The sequence below is a fragment of the Buceros rhinoceros genome, unplaced genomic scaffold (assembly GCF_000710305.1).
Source record: "Buceros rhinoceros silvestris isolate BGI_N320 unplaced genomic scaffold, ASM71030v1 scaffold5902, whole genome shotgun sequence".
NCBI lineage: Eukaryota > Metazoa > Chordata > Aves > Bucerotiformes > Bucerotidae > Buceros > Buceros rhinoceros.
The window spans coordinates 119,175-129,595 of NW_010400512.1; the positions used below are offsets into that span (position 1 = coordinate 119,175).

A 10,421-nucleotide genomic window follows, 5' to 3' on the forward strand; every position below is an offset into this window, starting at 1 on the left:
GGATTCGGCAGGAGGACTGGCCCTGAGGGGGCTAAGCCACAAATGACCTGGAGTTGTGACCCCTGGGCCATGCAGGAGGAATGCTTTTTCAGTAGCAGTAATTCCTGGGACTTCCTAGAGCAATACTCTTCAGTAGTCGTTTGGTCTGCAGAGGGGCTATTTGAGTGAACAATTAACCACTGACCGCAGTACTGGTTACTACAGGTACCTTGGCTTTAGGAGAAGAGGATGTGTTCAGCGGGTCCAGCCCTCGCAGGAGGGACCAAACCCCTCAGTGCATTCAGGTCCAGTCCATCTCCATTGCCCCACAAGCAGCAGATCTCCCCAGAGCAGTGTGGTGTGCCCGCCTAAGTGAGCTGAGCACGGTCCTGGTTTGGATCAGAAGCCTTGGTGTGAGAACTGTTGGGTGCTTCGGTGGAACACCGCTGTGGTTCAACTTCAGTGCAGCCTGAACAGAGCGTGTGCTGGTTTGCGTGTCCTTGAAGGGTTATTTCAGGGCTGACTCTGTGTGTTGTACAGCAGAGTTATGCAGCCCTGTCAAAGGGACAGCGCGCGGTGTCCTGACAAACCTGGAATTACAGCACGAGGATTACTGATGGCCGTTGGGTGTTTTGCCATATGCCCGATGCAGGTGTACCAGAGCGCACACCATCACAATCTGTTACACAACCATAATCAAGATTCGTATGGCGAGAGCTGACCCTGAACGTGGCTCGGAGTCCTGCACTAGCTGGTGTGGTCCTCTGAAGGACCCTACGGCTCTCCGAGGTGCTGCTGTCTTTCAGATGAGGCAGCAGGTGGGTGGTGGGGAACGTGCACTCGGTAGGACGAGCTCCACTGGCTGCATGGTCACGGACAGTTCGGAAAACAAATCACTGCAACTGTGATGAGGCTCAGACTGTTTCGTTGTTGTTAATGTTGTAAAGGTTGTCCATGGGTGATAATAAGGTTTATTTCCTGGGTGCTAGTGAGTGATCACTGGCAGAAGATAGCTGAAGAAAAGGAAATTTACTGTCTAAATGGAGAGGAAAAATCCGGAAGCTTCGTAGTATGTAACCCAGAACCTTGATTTCTCTCAGGATCCTTTTTTTTTTTTCCAAGGTGAAAGTAGAGGGATGGATGTATACATTTCAGCAGTTGTCAAGAACATTTTTCAAAGTGAGGTCTTCTCAGTGAGATTCTGCTGCTGATAATGATTCATTTGAGAGGATGGGAATGATTCTTCAGTTCTTCATAGATCTTTAGATAAATCAGTTGAAGAATAGCTCTCTTTGCCACGGCTAACCAGAGACGAGTCAATTATAGAAAGGAGTTTTATTAATAGTTAAATTAAATAGTAGCTTCAGTAGCGTTAGCCGTGGCAGTCGCCTTAATTGAAGATTATGCCATTGGGTGATTTGCTGTACGTTTTCTTCCATCATTTCAATCAGTAGCACACCCTTACTGCTGAAACCATTTGCTTTAACCTCTACGTTATTCACTTTCAGAAAGGCTGGAAAGTTAGCACAGTGGTTTTGAAGTGCCTCACAGAGAGTCTGGGGCTTTTACTGCTGTTGCCATTCCAGTAAGAAATTGTATAGACTGAGGAGAAAGTGAATGAGAGTGTAAAGATTTCTGATACTGAGCTGAGAGATAGCGTTAGCTCTATGTGCTTCAGGTTTCTGCCTGACTGCTCAGGATCGTCAGGTTGTAGTGCTTTCTTCATCAAGACCGTGCTGTACTCTTTAAACTTTTAGTGCTGAAGTAGAGTGACTTTGTGGCAGATGGCGCAGCAGAGACTTCGGATACATCACTGCGCCTTGGCTGTTGTCCTCGTGGCAGCTGTGTCTGGCTGGAGAGCTCAGAGGCGCCTGACAATAATTACCTTCCGTTTCTGCAGGCGGCATCGTCGTGGTTTTGGGAATCTCTTTATTCTTTCAGTTTGATCCTCAGTGCCTTTTCTGCCTTCCTTATGCTTCTGATACAGCTGTTAGTAGAACTTTGGGGAGGTTTTGTTATGATTTTTTTTTTTTTATCCAGTGTCCTGGATAAATTCTTGTCTTGTCTTTTCACTGAACATTTTACTGAAGAACTGAATTCACTTCCTGTTTATCTCCTTATGAATAGCTTCTTTAATCTTTTGTATATTAAAACCAAGTAAAGTTTTACGACTTTTAGTATCAAGAACCTGTATAAATGCTGATCCAGATGAAAATATTTACTGGGACATTGGTTCATCTCCCGATACTTGGGTACACAAATTACTCCACGCTCAGACTATACTTTTTGTAACATTTAAAATAAATGTGAATTCTTCGCAAATGGATTAGAAGAAGAAAGTGAAAAGAGAGTAGACTGTGAGTGGGCACAGGTTCTGAAAATGCCGTAGTGATGGTTGTAAACCATCTTCTCAAAACTGGAGCTGGTTGGGCTGAGGAGAAGTGCAGGCAGGCAGATGAAACAGGTGCCTGGAACTCTTGGAAACAGTAAGTTCCTCAGAAGACTTGTGCTGATGCTTTTTTTTTTTGAACTTCCTGAAAGTAATCTGCAATTCCCCCAAAGAGAAATCCCATTGCTTTTCCCTAGATAATAAGTGGGAGATATTACAGATGATTTCATCTTCTTCAGAAAGCGTGTGGGCAGTTTTACCATTTAGGATGTGTTCTTTAAGGGATGAAGCTTGAGCAATGTCAGCCAGAGAATTTGTAAAAACAGGAGTTTAAACATCAGGGTTTTCTATCTGCTTGATAAAAAAACCTGAATGTGCAAACGAGCTGTAAAGGGTGTTCCAAAAGAAGTGTTTTTAAATAAGAAGTGATCTGCTGCATGAAGGGAAGACTGCGTTAAGGGACCTAATAGACAAGATCATTGATGACGTTTTCTGGACTTGTTTTTATATGATTGTACTTAGCATATGTTCATGAAATCAGTATCGTTTTGCAGGTATCAATGACAAAACAGTAAACCAAGTGACTAATTAGTGTTGGTGATACTTGTCTGATGTGGCTGCAGCGCTTTGGGAACGCAGGAGTGTACTGCAGTTTGGTTTTGTGGATGTTGAGCAGCTCGTTGGCAAGATGGAAGGAGGAGGACAGCGAGCCCGGAGAGGAGGGGGGTCTCTAACACCTGTGGCATAAACAGCCATCTCCAGCTTACTGATACTAACCAGGAATGTCTTCCCTGGAATTAACCGAGTTGCTGTGTCCACCTGTGATGATACACATCCCTCCTCCACGCAGTGTAGTCTGTGGGCCGCTTGCTTACTTAAGTTGTGTCACAGGAAGGAGAACTTCGATGAAGCTGATAGAGGAGCAGCAGAGCTAATCTAAACATCATTCATGGCAGCTTTTAAAAGAAAATGTTTTAAATTATGGTTGTCTGGCAGTATAGCATGCAAAGATTATTAGCTGACTTTAATCCATACCTAATCTCTCGGTAAGCAGGACTTTGCAGAGACAGCAGATTACTGAACTCTGCTTCGATGTATGATGTTGTAGCGGGTAAGACAACAGGCACCACCACCAAAAAGTCATGGGTGCTTTGGTAAATGCATTTGGGTGCTTTACACAGGCAATTACAAGGTCGCTGATACGAAGCATTTAGTTTGCTTTTTAGTACATGACAAAAGCAAGTCTGCATACTGCAGAAGAGAGTAAACCCAGTAAATCCATAACTGGATGAATAAAAAATTATACTAGTGGAGATCTTTTGGGTTACGTGGCCTTATCCCCCATGTTTTCCTGCAAGACAGATGAACTTCAGACAGGAGGTTTTCAGTCACATCTTGCCCGGAGTAAAAGTAATTTGACACTGTCTGGAAGAAAATCTAATTTCTTACTAAGTCAAAATGCTAAAACTTAATATGTGTACTCGTGAAAAAAATTTTAGGAATCTAAATAATAATTTAAAAATCATGGTAGCAATGGTAACCTGTAGCCTGATGCTAGTCTAGTGCTTCTCTTTTACTGTTGGAAATTACTTGAGTTTTAGTCAATGGAAAATCTTCTACCACTAACCCCCTTAATTCTGCAAATTTATGCTCACCTTCGTGGTCTCTTAAAAGTGGGATTGAGTTTGTGATTACCCATATTGTACTGTTCTAACATACTATGTTTTCCCAATGTAATATTTTCCAGTAGCAATTAAGTTAATCCAAACCAACAGATTTCAGAAAAAGAAAAAATAATATTTGGATTTATAATATAATAGTACAGCATTGATTGTTCCATGTTGATTGGCTTTGAACTGTAGAAATTAAGGAATACTATATCTTATTGGTGTATTTTGTAGCAGCTAAATAAGTCAACCAGAAAGTGATCAAAGTGACAAAATGATCAAAGTGACAGGAAGTGATATTTAAAAGTATAATCAAAAGGGGTACCATTAAATAAATACTTCTTTATGCTATACATGTTTAAAAAAAAGAAAAAGAAGCATGGAAGAATTTTTGGAAGTCCTTAGGACGGTGCACTGAAATGACTTTAAAATAAAGACAGTTTTTGGAGTAATGTTACATAACTGGACTAAGAATGTGTGTTGAATTTACGTGACTTATTCTCACTGAAAGGAATTGTTTTGTTCTTCATATTTTTCAGTGCTGTACTGTATCGTATGATACTGCATTTTATTTATTTATATTTTTTAGGTCTGACAGCAGCTGCCATGGCAGAGGCTATGAAGTTACAGAAAATGAAACTTATGGCAATGAATAGCCTTCATGGAAGTGGCAGTCAAAACGGCACAGAATCTGAAAATGAAGAGCTCAATTCTAATGCAGGTAAGTAAAAGCTGTGCATGGGCTGGAGGGGAGCTCATAATACCTCCTTTTGTGCGTGGGAAACAAAATCAAAAATCTACCCCAAATTCTTGTGCTCTTTTATTTCTTAAGCTTTGCTCTGCCAGTGTCAAACCAAAATGACTGCACCCGTTTCTCCAGTTTTCCTAAAGCTGTTATTTGAAAAATGATTCATGAAGGATGGTTCGTGTTAGAGTACAGACACTTTAAACTGTGCCCTAAGTATATCTGTAATATCAAAAGGCTTCTCTAATGGCAGTAATACTGTGAGTCTAGAGTCTTCCTGTAAGTGATGGAAAGTTTCCCAACATCGGGTTGTTGGAACTCATGCGTTCCACAGTTCACTGGGGAAAGGCAGAGGAAGTAGGGAGTGCTAAATCACCAACTTTCCAGCTTTTCTGCATTTTGTTCTTTCCTTGAGTGGATATTTGCAAACCACAGCTGTGAAGGAGAGTTGTGGTGCAGGTGTGTTACGGCCTGCGTGGCTGGGCTAACCGTGAGTAGAAGGCACTGACACCAAACACGTGTTCAGTCTGTCCCGCTGGAAGCATTAGTATGAGCTTGACCTGAGCTCCCCGAGTCCAGCTCCACAGCACTAGCATTAAAGTTGAAGTCAGAAAGGGATTGTTTGAAGAGGGTATCTTACTTGTTTATGTCCTTGTCAGGTGAATAGAAGAGATTTTTACTTGGATAGTGTAGAGAACCTAGAATGAGATAGATCCATTTTGTCTCAGAAACCTCCTGGTTACCTGTTGTGATAAGAGCAGTTTCACTCAGACTCACTTTTTTTGACAAAAGCAATCCTGCAGTTCACTCTTTTGGAAAGGTCTGCGTCCTTTGTTTCCTTTATCAATTCAAGAGCAGAGGCATTGTCTAATCCCTGGTGGCATTCAGCTCTCCCACCGGCATTCAGGCGGCTCTCAAGTCACACATGCGTCTCTGAAGACAAAGCCGCTCCAACAGTTTGCTTGCTTGGATGCTGTATAGTGTACACGCATTGTACCATCAAAATGGTAATTTATTAGACCAATAAAGCAGCAGCTGGGAGGTCTTAGACTCATTTTCTAAAGGAATAACTTTGAATTCATGACAAATTATGCACAAAGCAGTCTTTCCAAAACTGGTATTGCCTTTTGCTAATTTTGTGTACTCATCTGTATTGAAGAAATCTGGCTTCTAATTCACGTGTTAAGCCCTTCCCCAGCTTTCCATTGTGTAGGATATGTATTTCTTATTCACCTCCCAGACCCTAATCAATTAGTGCATATTGAATTCAGAAAAAAAGCACTGAAAAGGCATATTTAGTTTGTGTAACTCTTCCAGTCTGTGTACAGTTCAAAATGAAGTTTCGCTGAAAGCTCAGAAATACGGCTGAAGACGGAATTCCTGTAGAAGAGCAACGAAGCTTCATACAGGAAAGATGCAGTGTTAATATTAGGGTTTTAAAAGCTTCTGTACAAAAGCTTGTTAATTTGAATGTTCATGGTTTTGTGTGTTATGTGACACGGCAAAATTTGCGTCCTTCGTGTGGGGGGAATCTACAGCACGTTAACATCATTATCTCCGGTACCGCGTTGGCTGGGTTTATGGGGGCTCTCACACCAGCCTCGACAGTCTGTCAGCCGTAGGCACGTTAAACCGAAGATCTCTGTGGTTTAGCAGTTCAGTGAGTCCCACAACTGACTTAATACCAATCTAAATATTTGGAAAACTTCCCACTGACTTCAGCTGAAGCTGCAGTGGGGCCTGAGGATAAGGATATGGCATCAGTTAGGTAAAGATCTTTTCTCAATTTTTTTCTCCTTTTCATGGCCTAATTCAGCAAAATTGCCAAGAGCAAATTTGCTGGATCACGTGCCAATGTTGATTGCAGACAGAACTGAGTCCTTAACAAAAAGAACTACTAATGATACTAAAAATCAGAATTTCCCCTCTTTTTAGTATCTACAGTGCCAGCATTAGGATCATTTTTGCAATGCACGGCTTCTCTCTTTATTGGAGGTTCATTTTTTAAAGATACACAAGAAGCAGGTACAGCAGGATGTGTCAAAAAACACAACCAAATGGAAAACTTAATTGCACGTTGCACCATCCAAAATAACTGAGGAATTGTCAAATATTCACTACAGAAAATTCCTTGGCGGCTGCGGTGGGCATGAAGAGTGGGCATTTTGTTTAGGAGTTGATAAACATTTTGATTGACTCCGAAGAGAGCACCGTGGTAATTCGGTTTGCGTGAAACCTTTACCAACTGTTTGGTTTGCTCTAGACTCTTAACAGTTTAAATGACTGTTAAAACCAAAATGGGGTTGCAAAATGAGAAAGAAAATTGAATTTTGAGAATTTTTGTACTAAGAGGAGCTAAAAAAGAGCAGAGCAAAGGAGTCAGAAGCCTCATAAGTGAGAAGAACATTTTATTTTAGGGGAGAGACCTACAGTTTCTTTGATTTGAGGTTGTGTTTAATAGCTTCTGTAATGGCTGCAACATGACTCTGCATCTAGATTTCAGCATGAATAACAACCTGTTCGTGTTTCATTTAGCTCCAAATGAGAAATTCTGTCTTTTATTGTTTTAGGAAATTAGTCTGTGTACTATTGCTCCTGGAACTTTATAATTAATCACTAAAGGTTATGGCTGTGGAGAGTTTGTGGGAAATAGATGTCTGAATGATTATAATTGTAGCTGTCAAATCAGAAATATCGTTACACAGAGCAGAGGACCTTTTGCTTCCTTTGATTTTTTTTTTTTTTTTTTTTTAATCACTAAAGGTTATGGCTGTGGAGAGTTTGTGGGAAATAGATGTCTGAATGATTATAATTGTAGCTGTCAAATCAGAAATATCGTTACACAGAGCAGAGGACCTTTTGCTTCCTTTGATTTTTTTTTTTTTTACTTGAAGGGCTGCAGTTTTACTTCAAATAACAACTACAGTGATTGTTGTTTCTTTACCTCAGTGTTACAGGCTGACTTCCTTTGGCAAGCACGAGATACGCCACCACTAAATACTTCACATTCCTTCCTCCTCCCTCCACGGGCTGATGGACGAGAGGAATAGTCATGTTTGCTGTTGTTTGGAATTAAAAATAAAATGGATCAATATTAAGTCCTGAAACGTTATTGCCGGCATTTTTGGCAGCGTGTCAGTACGTACCGATAGGGTAACAGCCAAGTGGTGGGGGTGTCTTGTCACACTTGTTTCAGTCCCCATCTGTATCTGCTGAAGTCAGTAGGGAATGGTTTTGGGGTTGCCTTTCTAGCGATGCCTGGAATGTCACTGCAGTAGTTTCTTTCTCTGTGTGTGTGTGTGTGTGTGTGCACCTCCAGCGATGGGTATTTCTCAAAAGTTTCTGTATCTGCAGCCAGAATTTGTGCTTTCAGTTTAAAACCTGAACTCTCACTCTCAGGATCACTGACTGTAATTCCTCTGATATTATAGTGTCCTCTAGGAAATTACTGATGTAGAATTGAATCTTAGAAGTGTGTTGAAGGAAGCAGGGAGTAAATATGCCACTTCTTTTCCAGCTTCTAGCCCAGCTGGGATGTTTTTGCCCTCAGGTCTTCCCTACCTCTTTTTGTGATATTGCAATAATCTCGGTGATGGTGGAGTTTAGTACTGGAATATTCTAAATAACTGAGTAAAAAGAAAATGCTGCAAGAGAGAGTATTGAAACTGGGGGGGAAAAAATGTACACCCCCCAAAAAAAAATCGCGCATATTTTTTGATTGAAGTAATGCATTAGTTCCCAGTGCCATGAAGAGCGTTGTTATACATTTGAACATTAGTGTCCTCCTTCCGCTCCCTCTGCAGAAGAGAATTTTTTGCACCTTCCTACTCATCATATGAAGTGTTGAAGCAAACTTCTCAGGCAGTTGAAAATCTCATATTTAATCTGGCACTACAGGTTCTCTGTCCCCCCAGTCCAGCTGATCTGTGCTAGCTGTTCCTTGTGTCTTAGTGTCTGTCTCCATCTTCTTGTAGGGCCTGGGAAAGAAGGTTGAATTCAGAGAACGACGCAGCTGGGCTCATAGGTGTCTGGAAGTGGGAGAAATGAATTCCTCTGAAAAACCAAATTCCCAGTGGCCATAAGTCTTTCATTATCCCACTCTTGGTTTGGCTGGTCCCTGTGCGTCCTTGGGGATGAGGCGATGTGTTGATGGCAGTCAGGGCACAGGATTGCCTTGGGTCCGGAGCATTGCCATGGCTGAGACGGGTCATGCTGTAAATAATGCGGGCCAGGAAAGATGTGGCCTTTTATCTTCCCCTTTGTAAACTGAGTAAAGATCAAGAGTTTGAAGTTGGCAGCTGGAACTGGCTGTGCTGGGTGTTTGTGCAGACCTCTCAAAGCCCAGCCACGTCATCAGTGTTGTTGTTGTATAGAAATGAGATAAACAAACCCAGACCTCTCCAGAAGTGTCTGTAAAGACTATCCATTTCATCATCATGCACTGCTAAAATGAGGTGAAGTGTATGCTGGAAATTAGCATTTAATTGTCATGGGAAACCTGAAACTTATTTGAAATCAGAGCTTTTTTTTTAATAGCTTGGCAGCAGGTAATTTGTACAGTTGTGTGATAGAACGGGGGATAGATTGCAAAGTACAGTATTGGTGATACCACCTGAACATCCTGTAACCTGCGTAAGCGAAGAAGGATCTGTGCGTAGTGAGCCAGGAGAGTACCTGTTTGTGCGAAAGCTCAGTGCACAGCGAGGCGGTTACTCCTTCTGTTGGCTTTTGGAGTTAGCACGCATGATTTAATAAATGTGTTTTGCTTTCCCAGGAGAGATATCAAACAGTACTAAGTGTTTCAGTGGTATTTCCTTAGGAAGTCAAAATGTTATTCTGTATGTAGAGGCTTGTTGCTTAATTTCTAGACAAGTAGCTAAGTTAGGAAGAAAAGAAAGGAAAAACGCCCCAGCTTTTGGCATATGAGGATCAGAGAAAAAGCTCTTCATAGGGGAAAAAAAAAGTGTTATCTTTTTATCCTTTTTCCCCTTCAGTACCTGCCATGCAGTTTTCTCATAAATGCAAACATCCTTCACAATCTGTTTAAAAAACCACAAATACATCACTCGGAGGAATATTTAAGGAACCATCAGGAGGGAAAAAACTCATTGGTTTAATGGAATGCTGTCAAGGAAAATCAGCATCACAAACGACACAGGGGCAGAATTGATACTTTTGCACTGACATGTTAAAAGAAAATCCCATGCATTATTTAGAAAACCCAGAAATCTGTCAGCTGTATGATTGCCGAGTTAGCAGAAGCAGGAGGATGCTGCTCAAGTTGAAAAGAAACGCGTAGGCACAGATCCATATTGTAACCTTTCATGTTCTCCACCCACCACGAATACCCAGCTATTACATGGTCAGCATTTTTTAGTTTTTCTCTTTTAAAATTTTCAAGTGCTTGAAAAGTCAAAAGAGGTAAGTCTTTGATTCTAAAAAGCAGGATGCCGAGGCTGTTATTTTATTGTAAGAGCAAAAATGACAAGACCAGAGAACAGATTTTTTTTTCTTAATCCTCGAGTGCCATGCAGACTTCATGAAGTAATTTTTCCTGTTCTTAAAGCAAGTATTTTTGCGTTACATGAGCTGAGAGTTATTGTTTCAAAGACGATAATCTTATTTAAAGAACACAGAACAT

The 10,421-nt window shown here is 41.2% G+C and overlaps 1 protein-coding gene across 1 annotated transcript in view; it reads left to right on the plus strand.

Moving 5' to 3' along the window:
* Window positions 1-10,421, plus strand: part of DACH2 (dachshund family transcription factor 2) — a gene marked incomplete at its 5' end in the record, with an annotated part of 137,553 nt that overhangs the window by 39,140 nt on the left and 87,992 nt on the right. Inside the window, one exon of the mRNA XM_010131878.1 lies at window positions 4,625-4,756. Coding sequence (XP_010130180.1) covers window positions 4,625-4,756 — 132 coding nt within the window. The remainder of the gene's footprint in view (window positions 1-4,624; window positions 4,757-10,421) is intronic.